Source organism: Glycine soja, chromosome 11 (assembly GCF_004193775.1).
Source record: "Glycine soja cultivar W05 chromosome 11, ASM419377v2, whole genome shotgun sequence".
Classification (NCBI taxonomy): domain Eukaryota; kingdom Viridiplantae; phylum Streptophyta; class Magnoliopsida; order Fabales; family Fabaceae; genus Glycine; species Glycine soja.
The window spans coordinates 46,721,592-46,746,038 of record NC_041012.1 but is presented as its reverse complement, the minus strand read 5'-3'; the positions used below and the strand labels follow the sequence as shown (position 1 = coordinate 46,746,038).

At 30.6% G+C, this 24,447-nt stretch overlaps 3 protein-coding genes across 4 annotated transcripts; all 3 read right to left on the bottom strand.

Annotated features, from left to right (window-relative positions):
- Positions 1–2,221: 2,221 nt before the first annotated feature.
- On the bottom strand, positions 2,222–5,471 carry LOC114376630 (14-3-3-like protein D). Of its 2 annotated transcripts, none has more exons than XM_028334832.1 (7): positions 5,270–5,471; positions 4,495–4,801; positions 4,303–4,390; positions 3,448–3,557; positions 3,214–3,362; positions 2,670–2,725; positions 2,222–2,584 (listed from the first exon to the last, which is right to left on the bottom strand). In XM_028334832.1, exons 1-7 carry the CDS (start codon positions 5,340–5,342, stop codon positions 2,582–2,584), a joined length of 786 nt encoding a protein of 261 aa, XP_028190633.1. In that variant the 5' UTR covers positions 5,343–5,471; the 3' UTR covers positions 2,222–2,581. The 2 variants fall into 2 exon arrangements, with proteins under 2 accessions (XP_028190633.1, XP_028190634.1); XM_028334833.1 differs by having other exon boundaries at positions 2,670–2,722.
- Positions 5,472–11,406: 5,935 nt separating this feature from the next.
- On the bottom strand, positions 11,407–12,451 carry LOC114373045 (heavy metal-associated isoprenylated plant protein 28-like). Its single transcript, XM_028330595.1, has 3 exons — positions 12,340–12,451; positions 12,074–12,149; positions 11,407–11,885 (listed from the first exon to the last, which is right to left on the bottom strand). The coding sequence occupies exons 1-3, from the start codon at positions 12,343–12,345 to the stop codon at positions 11,539–11,541; spliced, it is 429 nt and encodes a 142-aa protein (XP_028186396.1). The 5' UTR covers positions 12,346–12,451; the 3' UTR covers positions 11,407–11,538.
- An 805-nt stretch (positions 12,452–13,256) lies between these two features.
- Positions 13,257–20,257, bottom strand: LOC114376254 (phosphoenolpyruvate carboxylase 2-like). Its single transcript, XM_028334277.1, has 10 exons — positions 20,090–20,257; positions 19,164–19,558; positions 18,873–18,957; positions 18,067–18,289; positions 17,764–17,867; positions 17,583–17,670; positions 16,428–16,582; positions 14,884–15,882; positions 14,134–14,520; positions 13,257–13,734 (listed from the first exon to the last, which is right to left on the bottom strand). Exons 1-10 carry the CDS (start codon positions 20,255–20,257, stop codon positions 13,438–13,440), a joined length of 2,901 nt encoding a protein of 966 aa, XP_028190078.1. The 3' UTR covers positions 13,257–13,437.
- Between the last annotated feature and the right edge of the window lie 4,190 nt (positions 20,258–24,447).

Here is a 24,447-nt window from a genome sequence, read left to right as displayed (position 1 = left end):
ATATAAATGAGATTTTAAAAAATTGTTGGACATATTTTTTGTGTAAGAATAACTATAAGTATCCATACTATTGACGGATATTGTGATATATAATTTTTATACAATTAACATAATCGATGATTAGAGGACAATGAACCTATCATGTTTATAAATATGTTAGGAGGTTGATTTGTTATGTATAAAATGAATTTTACTTAAAGTGTTAGGTGGACTAAATTCATGAATTTTTATCAATAATTTTAAATATTTTAAGAAAAAATTATAGTCTTTTAAAATCTTATGAATTCATATTTTATAAATTCATTAAAATCTAAACTACAAAATCTAAATCATAAAAATCTTTTAAAAAAAATCTTAAAAGTCATTATATTCTTATAAAATCTCTTAAAATTTATAACATTTTTTTATGTCAAAATAATCTTTTAAAATCATAATCAATTCATCGCCTTAATTAGTTAAGCACGTGAAAATCTAAACTATGCACAAAAATTAAACTATATTTTTAATTAAAACTATAGTCCCGCACTTTACATTGCACAAGAGTGTTTATCGTGGGGCAAATGAAAATGACCTCGTGCAAAACTACACGTGCCTTCATATAACCTTTAATTTTATTAATGCTCGTCGAATCACAAACGAGAGAAGAGAATAATCAAAACTTGGGTTTGGGAATCTGAAGTGAAATGAACATGGATCCTCAGGTTTAAATTTTTGCATAATCATATTATGTAAAAATTGTGTCTAAAATTAAACATGAAATAATCCCCCAAATTGGAATACTTTATTCATGCAGAACTCAAACCTTTCACGCAAGTAATAAGAAATAGGAAACCAAGAATTGCGATAGTTTATTCATGCAGAACTAAAATAATCTTTTACGCAAGTAATAAGGAATTGCAAACCGCTAACTAGTTAGGTAGTTTCAAGATTCAACCTTTTTACGTCCATCACTTTCAGACAGTGGAACTCATCCCATCGATCACTCTGTCATCGTACCAAACCGAATCTATTGCATATTTAATTGTAAAAATAGTTGCTACATTCGACCCAAATATGATGACAATTCTCTAAACTTGCTAGGACATAAATATCATCTGTTTTTTACTAAATTAAAGAGAATAGTCTTGAAAACATACTCTTAGACTATGGGTAACCTTTTTTTTTCTTTTTCTTTTTTACTTTATTAAATGAATTATTTTGTAATTTTAACTTCTATAACTTAAGAGAAATGACATAACAAAATAAGATTAACGAGAAAAGAGAGACAGTGAAAAAGAGAAGATCCAGGAGAGAACGAGAGGAGAGAAATTGAAAGAGAGTGGAGCCCAAAGGGCAAAAAAGAGAGCGACAGCAAATGGTAGGGGGAGATGTTTTTATTTCTTCTATGAACTTTTTTTTATATAAAATTATTATTAAAATAAAATTACTTTTTTCTTCCTTTTAATAAAATCACTTACTTTTAAGAACCTCCACAAAATGTACTTAAGAGATGTATTAGATTAAAATTTCAAATGATTTAAAAATGACATTTTAAAAAAAAAAAATAGTTATGATATTCAATTAGAATTTTTAAATGATATAAATAAATATTATAATATTCAATTAAGACTTTAAGAATTTTTTAAGAAGTACAAAAGAATTCAATGACATTCAATTAAGTTTTTTTATAACTTTTTTTTTACATTCAATTAAGCTTTTTTATAACTTCAAAAAAGTTTTTTGACATTAAAAATATATAAATTTCAATGAATTGTATTTTTAAGATGTATTTCATTGACTTTCTAATATAAAACATTTATCAAATATTCTCACTCAAACCCTTATTTTGATATACTATTTTCTTTCCTTTTTATATTAATTATTAGACTTTCTTTTTCTTTCATCACACATAATGTAGCAACTATAATAATCATACTAAAACAATCTTTTAAATATGCAATAGATTCTGCATGAAATCCTAATCTTAAAAAAAGCTTAAAAAAATCTTGAATCAGACACTACTTATGTTGTTTCGCAAGAACCTATTTTGATCACAAAACAAACTATATGGTTCACTTTGTTGTACTGAAAATGGAGTAAAGTCTATTTTCCATTTTTATTTTTTGAGGAAAGTTAAGTCTATTTTCCTGACTGGTGAAACAAATGCTTATTTTCTCTCAGCCCGTTTATTTACTTGTTCCATGTTTTGCGGCAATAGAATTGGTCAGAATGGAAGTCAAGATTAAACAATCGAAGAATCAATCTCCAACATTGCAGTAAATGTTGTAGCATTTCATTGGAAAAGGAAATACACCCACCATAAGCAATTCTCATCAATCAAATCCCCCAGAGACTGGAGGAAACGGATTGGGAATGAAATAGGCCATTTCCAGACACCACACAAATAAAAACATACCATAAATATAGCACAAATGGAGTATCTCTTTCCCCTATCGGGAAGTATTGGGCAATCCAACAGGAAACAAAGAGGAAACAATGGAATCCCTATCTCTAGCTAATACACAGATAAGTAATCGGCCCTCATGTTTCATTCCCAAACGCATGCATCGAATCCTATGGAAGATTCCATCATCCATCGGACTCACTGCAAAAGGAGTAATGAGGTGAGCAAAATAAAGCAATAAAAAATAAACAAAATTACAGGTACAGGTATAGAAAGGATTACTCACCTCTGCATCCTCACCTCCACCAAGCTTGGCAGTGCCATTCACTTTCTGGGCATCTTCTGTAACAGCAAGTGAGAAAATTGAAGTGAACATTTTTAGAAAAGCACAACAAAGTGGGCAATATCACAATTAATGTCCAAGGAAATTAGTGACTTACATTTTCAGAAAATTCATTTTGTTTAGCATCAAAGCTCACTATCTTGATGAATTCCTATGTAGTTTAGCATCCTTTAATATCATTTTCAGGAGAAATTCTTAGTTTGACAGTCTACCATGACATCTTTTAGGCACTCCAAATCATTATTCGATGTTGTGTAAAAGCATATTTAAAGATAGCCGCATTTCTACCATGGACCCCACAACCTTACACATCAAATAATGATTCAAGTGCCTATGGTAAACCATGCCTAGCTAAGAATTAATCCCATTTCAAACTTAGTAATTATTATCCATTTATCCTCGCTGTACACAATAGGTAGTAGCCCTTTGTCATATTGGCTAGAAATAGTACACCAAAGCTTACTACAAGTCTTCTAGTAATAATTACCTCCATCTTCTGGGATGTCAGAAGTCCACAAAGTTAGGTTGTCCCTGAGAAGTTGCATGATTAAGGTGCTATCTTTGTATGACTCCTCATTCAAGGTGTCAAGCTCAGAAATAGCTTCATCAAAAGCTTGCTTCGCAAGATGACAGGCTCTGGAAATAGGAAAATAAAATCACCCATATTAAACACAATACTAATCAACAATCATAATCCAGGATAGGAATAAAAGCCACAAACCTTTCAGGGGAGTTCAAGATCTCATAATAGAAAACAGAGAAATTTAAAGCTAGACCCAATCGGATGGGATGTGTGGGAGGTAAATCAGCCTCTGCTGCAGCGGTAGCAGACTGCAATAACCAAAACATACTTGGGTTAGATAGGGGATGAAAGGATAAAGTATTCTGAAGAGGAAACTCCTTTTGAGTAAAAGCTATTCCAAGACTGATTCAATAAACAAAACAACTCACTTCGAAAGAATAATTGGCAGTAGTATCAATAGATGTTACAGAAAAATAATAGTGAAAAAACAATCCACACAATAATATAAAATGACAGGGGTAATGAAACAAAGTTTCTCCAGTTCCAGTAACCAATACTGCCCAAAAAACTAGAGATTATAGCAACCTAGCAAGGAAGGAGAATGATAGGTGAAGAAGAGGGTAAACCAATACAGCAGGACTCAGGTACCAATGGTTTAATTGCAAACTTAATGTGCATTGACAAGAGAGAATACGTAAAATTAAAGATATTTATGTGGAGGATGAAGCAACCCACTCTTTCAGGTGGATTCTAAAATTAGTAAAAGTGTAGAAATCATTTACACATTATATATTATTTTCTCAATCATAACCATTATTTGTCTATTGTCAATGATATAGAAGTTTTACAACAGGTTTGAAAAAAAATGAACTTAACACAACCAAAGCAAACCATGAGATTATTTTGTCCACCAAAACCAAAATGAAGAGCAAAAGAATCTTAGATTAATTGCTAATAGGCACTGCATATTTGCAATAAACCCGGTAAACAACCATCCATAGGATAGAAAACATCATATATAATGCAAAAACATTAAAACAATATAAATTGCACCTCATATGCTTTCATAGACTGATCAGCAGCTTCCTTCTTCTCATTGCCTGACTTAAATTCAGCAAGATAACGATAATAATCTCCTTTCCTGCAAGCAGAACATTTCAACATCCCTTAATTCACTTGCACAAAATAAAAAATATATCACACCAAAACAAAACCTGTGGCAGAGAATGAGACACAAATCCTCACATCTTATAGTAAAACACAGTGGATTCACCAGCTGCAGCCGAAGGGATAAGGTGCTCATCAATCACTCTCATAACATCATTACAGATGTTCGATAGCTCCAATTCAACCTTCTGTCTGTACTCCTTAATCCGCTTCGCATTCAACTCGTTCCCTTTTGTTTCTTCCTTCTGCTCAATGGAAGACAGGATCCTCCAGGACGCTCTGCGAGCACCAATCACATTCTTGTACCCAACAGAAAGCAAATTCCGCTCCTCCACCGTCAGTTCAACGTCGAGATTCGCAACGTTCTTCATTGATTCCACCATCTCTGCCACAAACAAACGCAAAAACAAAACATCACAAATCAAGCCTCGCATTACAGGAAAAACAAGAATAACACTCTTAAGTACGATGTCACAAATTGAACATGCAGTAGCAGAAAAAATGAAGTAGCAACACACTCAAACTAAACACACTTTCCATTTTTATTTTAAGAAAACGGAAATTAAACTTAAACTAAAAAACCAAAAAAAATGGGAAATCAAATTCCTTTCAAAAGGACCCCAAACCCTAACCGATTCCTTTTTCTCTACTCCACTTGCAACCAAAGTAACAGTAAACCAAATTGACCAAAAAAAAAATCTCACTGAAAACGATATAGAATGACATAAAAGAACACAAATTTACTCAAAATAGTAGAAGCAAGCAATCGTATAAAAAAGGAATCATCGAAATCACGCACATCGACGCGCATGTGCGCGTCGAAGTCAGAGAAAACAAAGGAAGAATTTGAAACCTTCGTAACGCTCGGCCTGCTCGGCGAGCTTGGCGATGTAGACGAAGTTCTCGCGATCCTTGGAGGCAGTCATCGCCGATCTTTCCGAAATTAGGGTTTACGAATTCTCTCTCTCTCTCTCTTTCTCTTTCTCACTCTGACCCCCTCTTCTTCTCACTGCGATTCTTCTTGGTCGAGGCTCCGTAGAAAAGAACGCGGTCGTGAAATGTCAAATATGTCCCTGCCCTTTCTCTGTTTTTACTTTTTTGGTCCTATCGATGCTTGAACTTGACTCCAGGGATATGATTACGTGCGTGAGGGTGGAGACTAAACTGGATTTCCAACCAGTGAATGGGGTCCACGTGTCGCACTAAACCTTCGGTAACATCTTGCAACCAATTATAACATGCCGCGTTGTACTCAACTACCAATCATGTTGTTGCGGTTTTATTTTTAAACTTGTGGTTTCTTTTTGGTTATTTAAAATTGGTTTGTGTGTTTTGTTTTGTCTTTCGGTGAGAGAGGATGTGGACTTGAAACTAGTAATTTGTCTTTGTTGGTGTTAGTGTCGGTGTTAGTGATGGCTGTTACAGATGATGCTTTCTTTTTCCGGGAGTCGCTTTGGACTAGACACTTGCGAGATACCATACCATAAATAAATCATCATATTTTTAATCTTAATTTATTACTATTGGTTAAGTTAATAGGATTTGATAAGATCATTTTGTAATACTTTCTCTTAATAATCAATTAAAATTTTATCTAATTGATAATATGATCAAGGTTATAAAATTCAAGAATATATGTAGACCGGTGAGAATTTTATAGATTAAAGTTATGTACTCAATTTGTATATTTGTAAAAGTTTATTTTATATAAAAATAATAATAAAATATTTATAAATGATATATCAATTAAATATTTCAATAATATAATAAAAAAAAATAATAAATTATAAATTTCACAATATTTAAATAATCAAGTCTAATAATGCATCATTATTAAATAATAACTCGTAAATATTATAATACTGATAAAACATTCTTATCAAGAGTTTGATGTTATTAAATACGAAAATTTTTTAATTTTAAAATAACACACTAAATATAGATATGTTTAACATTAAACAGATACAAAACAACCAAAAATAATTTATAAATTAATTTGAAGAGAAACCTCTATCACTTTAATTTGATAAGTTAATAAAATGCGATAAATTAATAAGATCTTATTTAAATTTGGTAGAATTCTTAAATACTCTAAAGAGCTAGTTTCAGTTTTTTGGGAGCAAACGGTCACTTTTTTTTTTTATGTAAGACCAAATGGTAACTTAAACAATTACAATTGCATGTTTACTTTTAAATATTAATTTTAAAATTGTTTGTTATTTGTAAAACAATTAATTATAAAGTTCATCGTTAAAATAGCCATTTTATTATCTTAAACTTATTTGGGTGTTGTTAAGTAAAATTGTAGATATATTTCTTATTTAAGAGGTCTTGTCATCATAATTTATACAAGTAACAAACTTGACAAGAGAATGTAAATAATTAGTAATAATAAATGTACAATGCCAATTCATATACTGCTATTTAATAACTAAGTTAACATTAATTTTTATATATTAACTTGTATACAGTCACTGAGTCACACAAGTATACACGCTAGCTTTGTTGTGCATTACATACAAATTTTACCACATCTCTCTTATTTTTTATCCCTCCATTTTTTCCTATTGAGCTTGTTCTTTTTAAAATGAAAATTTTAAAGTCTAGTTCTGCCAATGAGGACAAGCGACATAATAATTATATTGTGTGGGTCTTCTAATTACATAGCATGCTAACCAGGTGAAATACTCTTTAATTACCTGTTGACATATGATTAGGAAGAATTTCGTTAATAACAATTTCAATGAGAGGCTGTGGCAAAATTGATTAGTTATTCACGACCTTATTTTAAATTTAGAAATATACAGCAAATTAAAGATTATTTTGCGCGCGGTGAACATGCCATTAATATAATTAGGCCAAATTATAACATTTTTTTCAGCTACCACTAAAATACGACCTAAAAAAGAAAAGCTACGAATTAAATGTATAATAATCGATCAAAACAAAGTTATCATTACAAAATAACTTAATTTATTTAATTTATTTTTTAGATTCATACCAATTAAAAATTAATATAAATAATAACTTTTTTTTGCAAGGCAATATAAATATAACTAAATCACTTTTTATTGTAACAATAATTTTAAGAAAAATGAATGGTGCTTCAATTCAGGAAAAGACTAAATTTCCGAATTAAAAAGTTCTTAAAAATCTATTTAATAAATTAAAGAACTCCTAAAATTTTACTTGTCATTTAATTATTATTTTTTAATTCATTAATAAGTGTCTACACTGATTAACAAGACCTCTTGTACAATAAATGTTCTAGCTTATGGCCTGAACGTCAATATACGTATACCAACACCCCCAAAAAAAAAATAGTGTGATTATACTTTCACGTTGTAAGGAAAAAAAGAGAAACAAAGTAACAAATTTTAACGTAAAATGTAAAGAATAACTATGTTCTAGCAGTAAAAAAAATATTTAACGTAAAATGTGAGCTAGCTAAAAGAAAGAAATATAAAATCCAAAATGTTTAATGAGACAAACACACTTGTTCCAATTACTAACCCTCAATTTCCATCATAATGCAAGGCCATGGAAGAATTACAATATTTCCTTATTTATTTGACATAAAAGATGTACATTCATTGAACGATGAAAATTTAGAAAGGCTAGCCGGAAGTTTGAAATCTACAGAAGAGGAAGAAACGCGTCAGGAATATGATATCCCCGAGTAAGTCAACAATTACTGTGTCTTTTTGTAGAAATGATTATAAATATGAAGAATATTTTCATATGTTCGATCATAACTAAGTCATGGACATGGTGCTACCACTACCACACAACTTATACCATTACAGTCAGATATAGACAAGATTGTGGCGTAGATAATGAGGCGTATAATTGATGGAAGGAAAATGAAACTGTGAAAGAACTAAAATCATTAAAATATACGTAAGAACCAAACATGTAACAACGGCACGAAAGAACCTATTAACATAATCTAGTTGAAAAAAAAAAATAATTCCACGAAAATAAAAAATTCGAGATTTAGGTTTCAACTTGCTTTGGGCTTTTAGAGTGAACCAAATAAAGCCAATTTAAGCATGATAACCTGAACTGGGCTTTCTCATTAAAAAAAATTGGGTTGTTTTTACTATTTTATATTTTGAACAAAACGCAAACGTAGTCTTCAGCAGTATCATACCACAAGTTCAATTATTCACAAGTATTATCTGAATTCCATTTTCCAATCCTAATCCTATGCCATCTTCCTTTCCATAACTACTAAAAGAATAAGAACGAAGAAGTATATATATTAAAAATAGACTTGAATAATTATAACATCAATAAAGTAATAAAATGGTGTAGAAAACAAACATGAAAAGGTAAACGAAAAAAAAAATTATGACAAAAGTTAATGAATACATCTAATGACATCATCAACCCTCATTTTGCTTTATAAAAAAGCATAATTATTTCTAGAGAGTTAAATAATTATGCTTAAACTAGTTGACTTTTATATTATGATGAACTCCATCATCAATAACTCTAATGTATACACTTCCACGCACGTTGAATTGCAAAAGAAGCAAAGGTACACGCATTACCTAAGAAAGCAAAACAAAACAAAAGGTACATACTTGAGTCATTCAAAAGATAATTAATAGTCAAACTGTGGAGAGAGACCGGCATTCTTAGACATATTTTAATTAATGCCTCATACACTTTATATTTTCTTTTTTAAAAACTATATAATGTTTTGATAGGTATCACCATGATATATATACCAATAAATAAAGAGGATATTTCTTTTGATAATCAACTTTTGATCTCCAATTTTATAAGGACTATTTTTCCCTTTTAAAACTTATAATTTTTTTTTTCATGTTTTCACCCATATTATATAAATGGTTCATGGAAGCATTCACTTTATGTAACTATTCACTTTCTACCAAACACAATAACTACATATATTTTTATTTTTTTATGAATAAAGCCACATCAAATGCTCTATGTAATTTGGAGTAAGTTTTGGCACAACGTGGTGGAATGACAGTAGTAGAGGAAGACTATGACAACGCGAAGATGGATGATGCGAAGTCCTATTGCAAGAGCATCGAGAAGGACCGTGAAGAATTGTGTATAAATATTATCTTTACAGTTTTTAGTGGTTTTCATGCAAAAAAATTTCATGCTAATAATGCTATTAAGGAAAAGTAATTAGCAAAACAAAGGAAAAGAAATTGGACATTGGTGGCTCACTAGTTTTCTGCTTCTTTCTCGCCTATCTGGTAAACAAGGAATTTCTAATTTGTGTTAATATCGTTCTTATATAATTATTTTCATCTCTTTTCTTATTGTCTTTATATTTTTCTTTTGATAATATACAACCATCTCTCTCTAACGTCAGTATACACAACCATCTTTATTAAGCCAAATTTAAAATGGTCTATTTTTTATTTTAAAATTTAATTTTATTTTGTTATTTCTTGATTTTAAAACTCATTTTGATTTTAAAACTGGCCATTTTTTAATGTATTCATGTACCATCATGGTAACATAATTATTCATTTTAAAACTTCTCCTAAATCAAATTTGTAAATAACTAATTCTTTTTAATCTCTAACTTCATTTTAATTTTTTAAATCTACCAACTAACAATAAACAAATTTTTAAAACTTGCCATTTTTTAATTTGAAACTCATTTAAAGATATATTTGTGAATTTTAAAACTACCCATTTTAGTTTTTTTGTATTTTTTATAGAACTTTTTTTTTGTTAAACTGCTGGTTTAAAAAAATTAAGAATTAATTTAATTTTAGATATTTGTTAGTTTTAAAATTGGTTTTTGATTTTATATTTGCCTACTTGAAAATTTCTCATACTAGTGTTTGATTAGAAACATTTATTAGGGATTGTTTTAATTTGTTTTTTTTGTTGGTTTACATAGTTTGCAATTTTTTTAAAAGGTAGTTTGTAGTTTTTTTAATACTTTGGTTTCCTTTTGTAGATCAAAGAAAAAGAAAACAAAAATCGTGTCATATATCATGTCATATAGGTTATGATAATGCTAGAATAAAGATATGTTGTATTATAAATGTGGTAATAGTTGATGCAAAAGTTTTATAATTAGGAAAAGAAAAAAAAAGATAGAGGATAAATAAGATAAAAGAATTAGTTGTTGATTTGGATTACTTATCTTATTTGAAAATTGGTAGTATGTATTTTTTCCCCAATAATATCCACTTATTCAAGTTCACACAAATTGTCACATTGACGTTGTAGTTAAATTTAAATTGCTACATTAGTATATGTTTTCTTATTACATTTGAATTTAAATTACTATGTTATTTGGTCAATTTAGAGTAATACATATGAGCATATAAGAAAAATCGTGTCTCTAAATTAAAAACAAACATAATACTAATCAATAGTTAATAAATATTTTACAACATATCTAGCAAACTTATAAAAAAATGATAGTTAAGATGTGAATTGAACCGGAGAATTTATAAAACACCTCACGATCCAATATTCTTTTTTAAAATATTAATCATGTTCAATCCAAGAGTTTCATGTGTCCTAAACTAATTTAGTAATTTATACCATTTTGTTAAAAATATGTGAAAAATGAAGTTTTTAAATATAAAAAAGAAAAAGAAGTACCAAAAATTAAATAATGAAATAAAGAAAAAAAATAAACAATAGAGAAATTTTTTTTGAAAAGTGATATGGGATTTTGTGATAGAATTTATTAATTTAGAAAAAATATATACATACAATTATGTTATTTATTTAAATTTTTTATTATAAATGATGATAAACAGTAGAAACATAAAATATATTTCTTTTGTTTCATTTATAACATCCAAGTTCACAATGTAATTTAATAATTAATTTATAATAATTTATTTTATTAAGTAATTCTACTATATTATGTAGTTACAATATATAATAAGAAAAATTGTTACAATATATTAAATTTAAAACAACAAAAAATACAATAGCATAATAAAAATGTATTAAATTAGAAAAAAATAATTTACCTCAAACTAATATTCACATCCAATAGAATATGAGATATATTAATTTTAGTACAATAAAATTACACAAAATATAAATTTAGCGTAATAAGAATATGGATACACATATGCCATAGTGTATTTCCGGTAATCACATAATGGCACAAGCGTCAGGATTGTCATCACTAAAAGTTGCACCAGTTTGGTGGCCAAAGATGGAAGATTCTGAGGGATAGTTATAATAGCGAGGATCACTGCTATCATAACCATGCTTGTAATAGTTATAAGATGAGGAAGGTTGAGAAGCATAATAGTTGACAGGGCCATTGCAATGGTGCTGTTGAACATATTGGTTCTGAGAATCCGTTGTGTAAGGAAGTTGCCACAATTCAGCCCTGCGACCAGTTTTTCGAACCGTTTTCAGAACCTTCTTTTGGTCAGCATAGCCATTCACAGTCACCTTTTGCAAGCTCATGTCTATTTCAATGTCATCCACGCCTTAACAAAACCACACATAAAAGGGTAGAAAAATTACTAAATTAGATCCATGAAATGAGTAATTAATCAATTGATCTAGAATTTGTGTACATGACTTGTGACATTTTTCTTTTTTTGCATCATTAGCTACATTTGTGATTGTAACATACAATTTGTGATTGCAAAAGATATTTTTACATATGGTATACCTTTAAGTTTTTGCAGTGCACTTTTCACTTTGTTTTCACATCCAGGGCAATCCATGTGTACTCTCATCTCTATGATCTGAAGATAGGATTATAGGTATAAAAAGAGATAATCAAATATGGGATAAACTGATTGATGGGATAAAAAAGAGATGGACAAAAAAATATATTGAATGATGATATTCAAAAGAAATCGAGATAAAAGAAAACGTTGATTGATTTGAATCCTTGTACATCCAACGAAGGATAAAGAAAGTGAAATTGCTAACCGTCATGTAGCTCTTGCTGAGGTAGAATCTCTTGGATGATATTGATGTATCTTTTTGTGAGCGTTTAGAAAATGCAATCCAATACTACTGAGTTTGAATTGCCTCTCTAGCTAGCAATATATATATATATATATATATATATATAAATAAAGAGAGAGAGAGAGAGAGAGGTGCTAATTCGATGGTATGGTGCCTCATCTTTGCTCGTCCCGGGATGGGTTCATTTTTTAATTTGGTGTATTAGATAAAATATAATTTTTTGTGCAAGCCATGTTGCACCGACCGTTAATTGTTAGTCTTAATTTGGAGAATTGAGATTAGAAGTTGAAGCAAAGGGCAAATGCATGTTGCTTGATTCATGGAGAAGCAACCTTAATATCACATGCATTATAATGCCGCTGGAATTAATTATGCATATTGAATTATAGATCCAATTCCAATTCAATATGGGTGTTTGACTTTGTATTTGTACTTTGTATAGCTAGCCTATCTCCCTTTCCCTTAGATATGATAAGTATCATGAGTCACTGGTTATTATACGTGTGAAAAGTGATTTTAGTTAGCTTTTTTAATGTTTTTTTCTCTTTGATTTTGGTATAAGTTTCTTTCTTGATTTACATGTAAATGATTTTTAATTAGTTTACAGTGTAAAAATATTTTCAAGAGTATCAAAATTAACCTCTTACAGTCTTACTTTAAAAAAAAAAAACACAGTGTATTTTGGTTATAGTTTGGACGTGGGGCTTTCTTTCTTTGTATGCTTTTGTTTTAGCACATCTTATGTTATAAAATTGTTCTAAAATCACAAAAGCAGGGAACAGTTTCAAACAAATCCCATTAACAATTCTGTGTACAAACCAAACTCCAAAACCATGTAAATGAAAATGGAGAAGTAAAATAATATTATACGAGAAAGGTAAGAGATCAAGAGGAGAGTCCACGTATAATAATAGTACTATATTCATAATAACAAAGGAACAGTTATTTGATATTGTTGGAAATCTCTCTAGTAGACATAATAGGTTATAATGCTTATACATCCATGTCACAATCACAACACACATCGTATAACAAGAAAAACACCACTGCTATGGCATCTTAACCTGTATTTTGCATGCCAGCAGCAATACCCTTCATTGTCAAAATAAGGGTGTCCTCAAGACCAGGAGCATACTCGCTTTTGGGGTTAAGTTTAACAAGCTCTGCTGCTGGCTTGCTTGATTCCATGTAGTCCTTTGACAAGTGTGGCCTCAACTTCACATGGTAGTCAGGATCACGGATCCGCTTCAATGTGTAGGCTTGCAACACATTGAGGGTTGTGATGTATGAGTCACGAAGACGAAGTCTTTGCTTCAAGTAGGGGTCTCCTTCAAGAATATCCTTGTGCCCAGCAACCTATAAATAAACAAGATTTGTTAGGCCTGAACTTGGTAGGGAATAATAACATGAAGCATAAATAAAGGAGAGAAAAAGTTGGGAGGCAAAAGACCTTGAGCATGCTTCTAACTTGCCCCTCATAAGTTAAATTGTTTATTGAGGATAGACTTTGATATCATTTTAGATTTTAGACTAACTCATCCTTATAAAATTGACTTGTCTCATGGGTGCCTAAACTTTATAAGCTCTTATCAAACACTATTTTTATTCAATGCTGAGACTTAAGTTTTTCTCGATACAAATCAAAGTTAGTGAGAAGAAAAACCTTTCATAATAGGTTTATTGAAACTTATAACAGCTTTATGTTGTGGTTTCTACATATAGTCATCAAGATATTATGACAATTAATTAAATTACCTGGAGGAGAAACCTCTTTGTTTCTTCGAATTTAGATCTTAAATTCTCTCCAAATGGACGCAGCTCTTCTGATACTAGGAGTTTGTCAAATAGGGATGCAATCCCGGGGTCTCCCTTGGCGAACACCATCTCAACCAAGTCAAGGGTGACCCTGAAGAAAGGCCATTGATTGTACATGTCCTGAAGCATTTGGAGATTCTTTGGATCTTTCTCAACTACATGCTTAAATGCTGACCCAAAACCAAGCCACACTGGCAAATGAAACCTCGTTTGTGTCCATGCAAAAATCCAAGGAATAGCACGTAGCGATTCAATTCCTCCACTTGGCTTTCGCTTTGATGGACGACTGCCAATGTTCATTCTTCCATACTCCAACTCAGGAGTTGCCTGCAGTGCATAATATTCATGAATAAAACAGAATCAATGGAAAGAAATAGCAATGTGATAAGTATTTTCATTAGTTAAATGACTCCAAAGGAGAAAAAAAGAGCATACACCATGAATCTTATAAAGTATTGACATGAAAATGGTTAAGAGTTTAATTAGAGAATGCACACGGTCATCCAATGTATAGTAACTTAGCAAGTTTGTTGATTTTTATAATGACTACTTTAAAAACCAAATTATGACTACCTTAACCAAATTATCATTTTCGTTTCAAAAACCAACCATTTAAACAAGTAGATTTTTTCAAAGAGTATCTTCTAAACCAAGGATAACAGCTGAAGACTGAGTATAAGCAGCACTTACACATCTGAAATATTCAACAAAACGAGGCTCTTTGAAAACAACAGAGCGATACTCCTTTGTTGCAATGACAGCCATCTCGTCCATGAGGGCGCGCCATTCTGGTTTCGGTGACACAGGAGGATGCATTCCATGCTCAAGTGTAGCTGCAGTGAACCTCTGAAGTGTCCTAAAGCACAAGTGCTCCTCTCCAAAAGACTGCTCAATGACTTCACCCTGAACCGTCACCCGAAGTGAGCCATGGATGGTGTCTGGTGGCTGAGACAATATAGCAAGATGAGTTGGACCTCCTCCTCTTCCAACAGTCCCTCCCCTCCCATGAAACATTGTAAGTTTAACACCATACTCCTTAGCAACCTTCACAAGTTCTTCTTGAGCCTTGTAAAGCGCCCAAGCCGCAGAAAGACGGCCAGCATCTTTTCCCGAGTCTGAGTACCCTATCATAACTTCTTGCTTCCCATTGATGCGGTCTCTGTACCAATCTATCGAGAAAAGCCGCGCCACAGCAGCCGGAGCAGCCTCAAGATCAGCAAGCTTTTCAAACAGTGGCACCACCCTTAGAGGCTGCTTCACATGGCACTCGCGTTGTAAGAGCTCAACAGCAAGCACATCAGATGGGGCTGTTGCCATTGATATGATGTAGGCACCGAAGTTGTCCGAGGGAAGTTCTGAAATGACATGGAAGGTTTCCAAAACATCATTGATTTCTTCTGTTTTGGGAAGGTCATGGCCAAAGAGAGGGCGTTTTCCACGTAGTTCAGATAAGAGCCACTCCTGCCTCTTTTCCTCGGGCCACTCTCGGTATGATCCGATCTCTAAGTGTTTTGTGATTGCATCCATGACATCAGTGTGCCTATCTGACTCTTGACGGATGTCAAGTCTCACAAGTGAGAGTCCAAATGTCGAAACTTGCCGCAGGAAATCAAGGAGGCTTCCATCTGCTATAGGTCTGTCACCACAGGCACAGAGTGATCTATAGCATTGTTCAAGAGGCTCCAGGAACTGCAAGAGAATAAATAGAGGTTGAAGACTTTTTGTGTGTTATGTATCAGATTAAAATTTGCAAGAGAAAATGAGAAATAAGTCATATTTGGTTGACAGAACTGGTTGCAACTTGCAAGTTCCAACTTGAACTATTCACCATAATGATTAGCAGTGTGCATTTGTCTAAGCAGTTTGATAAGTGATTACCATCTTCTTTTCATATATTTGTTGAAAAAAATCCATTAACTAACTCAATGATAAACTAAACTAAAACCTTATTCAAACAACTGAACCAAATGTATAGGTTAAAATTCCCATAATTAAGAAGCAAAACAGTCTTGAAGTATGGGAACATCCAGCACTGCTAGTTATATAAACATTCCCATTGGGTAAACCTCAAGAATATGATATTGGTCGGCCATTGATTAAACCAAAAAATTAGAACATACTATAAATAACAAAGTAATTAATCATGTCACTACAAGGCAAATTTCCTTTCAAGAGTTGAAGTTTCCATTACCCTTATCTTTCATCAGTTTATAGAATTGTGGTGAACATAATACCTGCTCAACGTAAGTGAAAGTTGTCTCCTCGGGGATATCAGAGGTCCCATTGGCTAATAATTGGCGAGCACGTTCCCGTGTGTTATACAGTTTGTCTCGGACATCACCAAGAATAACACGATATGGCTCATTTGGAGGAACCTGTTTCCAAAACTCTGCCGCAATTAAGAATTTGTTATCGATAACAGTGAACTATTTTTTATAATAAAAATATATCTAAAATATTTAGCAGTTATTTTTGTTTTAAATATTAAAAATTAATATTTTTTCATAATTATAAAAATAAGGGATTAAAAGCAAAAAAGATTCAGAAAATATAAAAAAATACGAATAAGGAAGATTTTTTGCATAAGATCTAAGTCCATTCCCCTGCAACTATAAAAAGGATATCAAGCAAAGGAGAAAACACACCACCCCGATCTCTCTAAGACCAATGGCTATGAGAGGCTAAACTCTTACTTAGGACCTGGTAGGCCTAAAAAGTCAAAAGATGTATTGTACACTTCATACAATGCAAACACGTGTTTTCTTACCTATTATCCTTTCTTATTTTAATTTCATGTATTATTCATCCTTGCATCATCTTTAGGGATTAGGTGTTTGACAAAGGTAATTTTTAATAGAAATATTACATGAGTCAGTTTTAAGGATTAGTCGCTCGACAGGGGATGATTTCTAATGAAACTAAAAGGAATGAATATTTCAATAAAATCATTGCTAGACATAGAGTAGTTGTATTATGCCCATGCATCAAAGCAAATATCTAGAATAAGAATTTCATGCATTTTATCTCTTGAGTCTTTACAAAGACATTTGGAAGATAGATAGGTATGAAAAAATTCATCAAATTAATAGAAAAAAATCTAAAACAATACAAGGCAAATAAGACACTGTTATTTTAAATTCCTTATTTCTTGCTTGTAATTTGGGTTTGCATCAATCTAAGTCCAAATAAAATCATCGTGGATTCGACACTCGGACTTCTTCAAAACCAATTGAAATTTACTTACCAAATTCAACACTAAACAAGTAAACATATACAAAGGTAGGAATAGTGAATAGTTACTGGTGATGATTTGAGATTTTGTTTAGAGTTATAGATTTCAATGAAGACTTCAAACGTAACTATGCAATTCAAAGCAAAATAATACATACCAATGTAATGTTTTGCATCTCTCTTTGAGGACCTATGGAGTTCATGAGCACGATCACGGAGCTCGTCAGTGCAACGCCACATAGACAACTGCAAAAGCAAACAAAAGCAGTAAGTTAAAAGCCATTTCCTAAATGCTTAATAAAAATAATTTATCAAAACAGTGAGCAGCATATTAGATACCTCAAACATGAGATCTTCTATCTGAGAGAAGTACACATTAGCAGCCATCATTCTAGCCAGCAAACACACATCCCTGGTAACTTCAGGGGTTACTCTAGGATTACCTACAATGCAAATTAGACATTTTGTAAGATAGAAACTAATAAGTATATTACAAGCCACATCTCTGAGGCGGTGTCCAAAACTGAAGCTGAAAAAGATATTTAGTCTATATGAATATTTGGGGGCAAAAAGTAAGGAATTGTCACAAAGAGTTAGATAAAAAAGCTTGTTTCTTTAATTTCTTAGCCAAAAGAAAGATACCATCACGATCTCCTCCCATCCAAGAAGAGAACTGAATAACAGGAGCATTATATGGGACACGTTCATTAATTCCAATGTTCTTCAGAGCTGTATCTACCCGACGCAGAAACTGTGGTACACCTTTCCAAATTGTCTCATGAAAGTAGCTCATTCCTGCCCTCATCTCATCTTGTGGGGTAGGAGGAGTCCTTCGAATTTCATCCGTGCGAAATGCAGCTTGAATCTGCACATAAGACAAACATCATGAATGCTGAAACTTTGCCATAAAAATTGCCATATATAATTCTAAAAGCATATTTGTAACCATAAAACCCATTGAAAACTTCAGGAATAATGGCAAGTTGGCAACAAAATTTTTATTTCATTGAAAATAAGAGAGAAAAGTAAATCAAATGGAGCATCCAAATCATTACAACTTGAGTTTAACACCTAACCGATACCGATGATATAAAAAACTTCTAAGGTTAAAATATAAATTCTACCTGCCATACTATTCATGGTACAAGAGCATGCTATCACACAAATTATTCAATGCAAACTACATGCATAGGCATACAACATATATAATTCAGATTATTTTAGCCCAAGAAAATAAATAATGTTAACAATTATCAAATAAATCATTTGGCCAACATGTCTAAATTCCATGATACCTGTGAATGTCCACAGGAAATATCATTCTCAATCACAATGTTTATAAATAACTAGAAACTATAGGTAAAGTGTCAATCAACTCAGAATTATCAGGATGTGATGAAATCTTTGATTGACAGCATTATATATTGTATATGGAATCAAGAATGTACCTCTCTTTGTAAAGCCTCATCAAGTTCCTGCTTATCATCTGGTGTTATGTCCTTAGCATATAATTGTGTCAAACAATTCCTTATCCTGAAGAGAATGATCACCAACAGAAATAATTAGTCTCAATGCAGAAATTGCCACAATGCCAGAAATGGTATACTATAGTCTATATATATCATGTCCTGTCATTACAGGTCAATGATTTCCATTTTCAAATGTATAAAAAATGCAACAATGAATGAACTACCATAACTCCTTAGTTAAAACAACTAAATATAATGTAACAGATATACCTTCCATGCTTTTGCAGCAACGATCTGCGAACAGACTGAGTAGGATGAGCAGTTAGGACCAAATCCACAGTTTGGTTCTTCAAAGCATCAAAGATTTCCTGGGGTGTCTTCTTCAGTTGAGCCACAAGCTTCTTGAAGGTCTCTTCAATGTCTGACTCAGTAATGGCAGAGTTCTCATCAGCAAAATCACCCTTCTTCAGCAACTTGATCCTTCTTCGGTACGCAATTTGAACTTCTTCTGCCAAGTTGGCCAAATTGAGCATGTGAGAAAATGACTTGGCAATAACAATTGAATCCCCAGCATCAAGACCAGTCAGCATATTCCCAAGTTCCTCCAACTTATCAGGCTTATGCTCTCCTTCGTACTCAGCTGACAGCTCATAACAATCTTGGACCTATCAAGCATCAAACCACAAAAACTCTTAGCCTTGTTCACACACACAGATGTATATCACCAAGAAATAGAACTGCACACAGAGAATCATGAAAAGAGAAACAGAACAGACATTCAGGGCCCATTATCCAAGTGAAATAACGTACTAAAATAAGGAGTATGAAAATTATATTATCTGCAACTTTTATGAAATTGTAAATTTGTAAACTTTGTAAGAGAAAGCCGATATGCTAGGGGAATTGGAATCGATATAATCAACTTAAGCATGAGGTTATATATCACCAAAAATAGAACTTCTACACCAGAGAATCAACATGAGAAGAGACACCCATATGAAAAGTATGGAAATTATAGTAATATCATGTCATTTTATTAAACAATAAATTTGCAATATGCACTTCAGTTTCCAAGACCAAAAGAATTACTTCTCACAAAATTGAAGTGGGGTTCCATAAATCCGTTAATGTTGGCTTAAAAACTCATCTTTTTTCACAAGCAGAAGACAAAAGCAACAAGAGATTTTTTACATTACCGTTTGTCTGATATCTTCACCATGCAAATCCTGAAGAATGTCAAGGAAGCGGTCCAACAACAAAGCATCATACTCAACGAGTTTGTCATCATCAGACACCTTGCGTGGTGCCAGCAACCTCAACTGAGCATCAATTGAGGCCATCTTCTCGATGTTACGAGCAGCCATAATCTCAGTATCTTCTTTGTTCCTCACACTCTTAACTGAACCAACCAATATGAACCACAAAGTTGGCTACACTTGAATTATGAAGCAAGAAAGGTTGGAAACAAATAAGAGGGTGTGAGTGAGAGGAAAATCCCGTGAGAACAGAGATGAAAGATTTTGTAGGTTGGAAGGTAATAGGGTCCTTATGATCTTTGCACGGGAAAGTACAAAGAAAAAGTGAACACAACCTTCAACGACAACAATAATAACTGATAACTAGCTAGCGCCTGAGATCACGGAGAATGGAAAGAAAGAGAGATGTCATGTGAAGAAAAAAAGGACTTGTCAGACATTCAATTTATAGAGGGTGAGTGAGGCAGAGTGTAAAAAAAAAATGAGGTTGATAATCCTTAACTCCTTCGCAAACCTACCAATAAGTAATAATAAAACTAAAAAAGTATGGAGTCTATACCAACTTTATTTATATTTAGTTTTATATATATCTAACTTAAATCGAATCTGGTTTATTAATTAATATAAATTAATGTAAATTAACTACAAGACAAGAAACTTGAAGAAATAAAAAAATAAATGAATTATGAAACGTGTTAAGACAAGAAACTTGAAGAAATAAAAAAATAAATGAATTATGAAACGTGTTAAGCTCCGCTTGTCAAAACTAACTCTTAATGTAATTATAATAATTTTTTTTTCTTTTTAACATAAACATGATTATTATTCACGTTTACTAACCTACTCTAATCAGGATCCCTCGAGTGAGAGAGTCTAAATCACTTAACAACGCTCCTAATAGTTATATTGAATAATTTGCATTACCAACATAGATATATAAAATAGGTTAAACAATATCATTCTATTTTTATACATGGATTACCTAAATATTCTTTTCAAATTTTTAGTATATAAATATTTTTCAATGTCTAAATTCTAAAACAGTACATAAAAATGGTTGATCAAACCACACACATGTGAATGAACACAAAATACTAGTATCAACATCATACTAATAAATAGTTTAGGATCATTAGCAAAGAGAGTTAGTTTTGAATTGATTTGGGTATATTTATTAAACACTAGTAATTTTAGCCTCACATAAATCGAACTTGATAAGAGATATGAGAATATATTAAGTGATTTGTTTGCAATTTTATGATGTGACTCCGTTACGTTTGAATTGATTTGGATATATTTATTAAAATGTTGGAGTTTATTTAAATTATGTTTAATTTAAAAGTTAATTTAAAATTATTCACAAAAGCTTAATGCTTGTAGATTAATTTATTTAAATAATTATAAATAAAATACTAATAATAAATAATAGAGGCATTTAATTTTATTGTTCTTGTACCGATAAAAATAATTATTGTTGTTATATCAAATTGTTTCTATAATGTCTTTAAATTATACTAGGTACTTTTTAGGCAAAAATAGGATAAGTAAAACGACCAAGGTTCAAATGACTGATTTCCTAAAATATGTTGATATTTTTACGTCTAAAAAGGTAGTCTCTTAGCTTTCGATCATGAAGATATTTTATTTTCAACAAAAAAAAAAAAAAACAGGCCAAGTAAAAACATCACAATAATGAATGAAATTCCAACTATTTTGATACTTCAAGCGCTAACAATCATCTTATCGAGCCTCAAATAGTGTTAAAAATAAAAGGAGATAGATACAAAGAACATGGGAAATGAACTTGACCCATGAGAAAGCTAATATATTTTAAAAATACTTTTGAAACGTGTACATGATAAATTTATTAACTCTTTTATAATTTTTTTAAAGTTCGTATATAGGATGTTTTTTAATTGGTTGAATTTTTTTTTACAATAATATATTTAAACTAAACTCTTTGTTTAGACTAGTTAATTTATCTAAAAAAATAGTTAGTTAGATTAAAAATTATATTTTAAAAATAATTTTAAATAAATTCATGCTAAAGAAAAGATGTTTTAGTGGAGAGTGTTCATAATACTCCTGTTATCTTCATATATGATTATACCTTTTTATTAACAAACATCAGGTAGGGTTTATTTACATAAGTGTAAAATAATTGAGAAAATAATATATATATATATATATATATATATATATATATATATATATATATACACATTAACAATATAAAGCAAAAATTATGCTATTCACTAATTAGAATTGTCATGTATGAAATAATTATTTTAAAAAGAATTTCTAACATAATATCTGATTAGTTGATAAAATAAAAATATTTTACCCGTTAATGGATTTTAAACTCAAAATAATTTAATCTTTTTAAATAATAATGATTGTTATCATTCTATTTAAATGATATAACTGTAAGCAATCATCAATATTATTTAATTATGTAATAATTCATTTTATAATTCTTAAAATAATTCTTTTATTATCAAGCTCATTTAATGATAATATAATATTGGGATACCGAGTGTGAAGATGTTAATTGACTACACATTTACATTAAACTCTTACAAATTGAAGAAAAAGTATCATACGGTTATTTAGTCACAAATTATTACATATGACAAATTTATTAATTTTGATAGTAATTATTCGATCTAAAAATCATACAAAATTAATTTGATAGTGTAAAATCTATATTAGCAATCCATATCTATTAAACTCTTAAAAATTATACGATAATATGAAGAAAAAATCTTAGATGATATGAAATATTTTTTTACAATAAATAGATTGCCTTAAAATTCATAACTTATACTGTAACAATATAAAAGGGATTCTTTATTTTAATTTAGTTTTTTTTACAAGATTTATTTTAATTTAGTATTTCTTTAAAACTAACATATGTTAAAAATAAAAGTAATCAAAATTAAATAAAATTAGAGCTCCAATCTAAGTTAATAAAAAAAAAGCTCCAATCTAACATATCTTTTTTGACTGAAAAAAAAATTAAATTAAAGCTTTTACGATATCGCGATTTGAGTTCAAAGAAAAAGAGCAAATGTCAATGTAAAAGCATCTATTCTAATTTTTGTTCATTGGCACGTTGCTAGAATGTCGGTTGTTTTATTTTCCTTTTTAATGTTTTAAGAGTATTGATTAGGAAGTTAAATAACGGCTTAAAAAAGTTAAATAATACAATTTTTTATCAGAAATATATTCAAACGTTTTAAAAATTACATACGTTAATTTACTTTTTTATTTCAAATATTTGTATATACATATTCAGTCGGTGTCAAATTGTCAGGATCTTTGTGCAACTCAGATTACCTCACGTCCACATCTATAGTTCAAGGAGAAAATGTACCAAAATAAATAAATAAAACGAACAGTAGCTCAAAGGAAAAATAAAATCTTAACCATAAAAAGAAGAAAAACAAAATTAGAGATCAGAAACCTCAAGCAGAAGCCAAATTGGAACAACATTGCCCTTTTTGTAGTACTCAGAAATCGGAATATATATATATATATATATATATATATATATATATATATATATATATATATATTTTGAAGGAATAAAAGTACCTTTTTATTTGGGCAAAGATTCATAATATTTGGTGTTCCTCTCTACTTTTCTCAAATTGTGGATTTCCTTTCCCTTGATTGCGCCATACGACCATCTATCAATGCCATTGAACATTTTGATAAAAAACTGTAGAAAGATAATTCTTTTATAGTAATTTTGAACAAAAAAAAAACTATTAAATTGTTTTAATAGTTTTCCAAAATTTAGATATTTCATATAGAAATTTTTTGTTGAAAAAAATTTAAATGAATTAGGCTATTTAATTTCAGTTTTTATTGGTACAATTACACTTCAATAACATAAAGCAACCTAGGTTATTCTTATTTCTTTTTTAATTTTACCCAAAACAACCCAATAATATAATTTATGTTGAGAAAGGTAGACACGTGCGCATAGTTTGTCTTAAAATACACCTATTTATACAACAATTACTTTTCAATGTAGTTATTAAATTCGAAGAAAAATAAAGAAACGATGGTTAAGATGAAAGAGGTAGACACTTGTGTTGTTTTGAAACGAAGTTTATAAGCATACTTATTGCTTCTGTTTCTTTTGTAATCTTCATGAAGTCAAACCACCATCAATGCTACTTGTTCTACAAAAACAATTCAAATTAAGATGTTGTTATGTATAGAACAAGTTAAACATCAATAATGCTAAATTTAAATGTACCACATGCATAGAGCATTAATATTATACG

Excerpts from the sequence above, each read along its gene's own strand:
- LOC114376630 (XM_028334832.1), bottom strand. The coding sequence starts at position 5,342 with ATGACTGCCTCCAAGGATCGCGAGAACTTCGTCTACATCGCCAAGCTC. Across the intron at positions 4,802-5,269 it reads GCAGGCCGAGCGTTACGAAG|AGATGGTGGAATCAATGAAG; the intron begins GTTTCAAATTCT and ends TGTTTGTGGCAG. Across the intron at positions 2,726-3,213 it reads TGACATCCCAGAAGATGGAG|AAGATGCCCAGAAAGTGAAT; the intron begins GTAATTATTACT and ends TTGCTGTTACAG.
- LOC114373045 (XM_028330595.1), bottom strand. Across the intron at positions 11,886-12,073 it reads TGCACTGCAAAAACTTAAAG|GCGTGGATGACATTGAAATA; the intron begins GTATACCATATG and ends GGTTTTGTTAAG.
- LOC114376254 (XM_028334277.1), bottom strand. The coding sequence starts at position 20,257 with ATGGCTGCTCGTAACATCGAGAAGATGGCCTCAATTGATGCTCAGTTG. Across the intron at positions 18,290-18,872 it reads ATGAGGCTTTACAAAGAGAG|ATTCAAGCTGCATTTCGCAC; the intron begins GTACATTCTTGA and ends TCTTATGTGCAG. Across the intron at positions 16,583-17,582 it reads AGATGCAAAACATTACATTG|AGTTTTGGAAACAGGTTCCT; the intron begins GTATGTATTATT and ends TAATTGCGGCAG.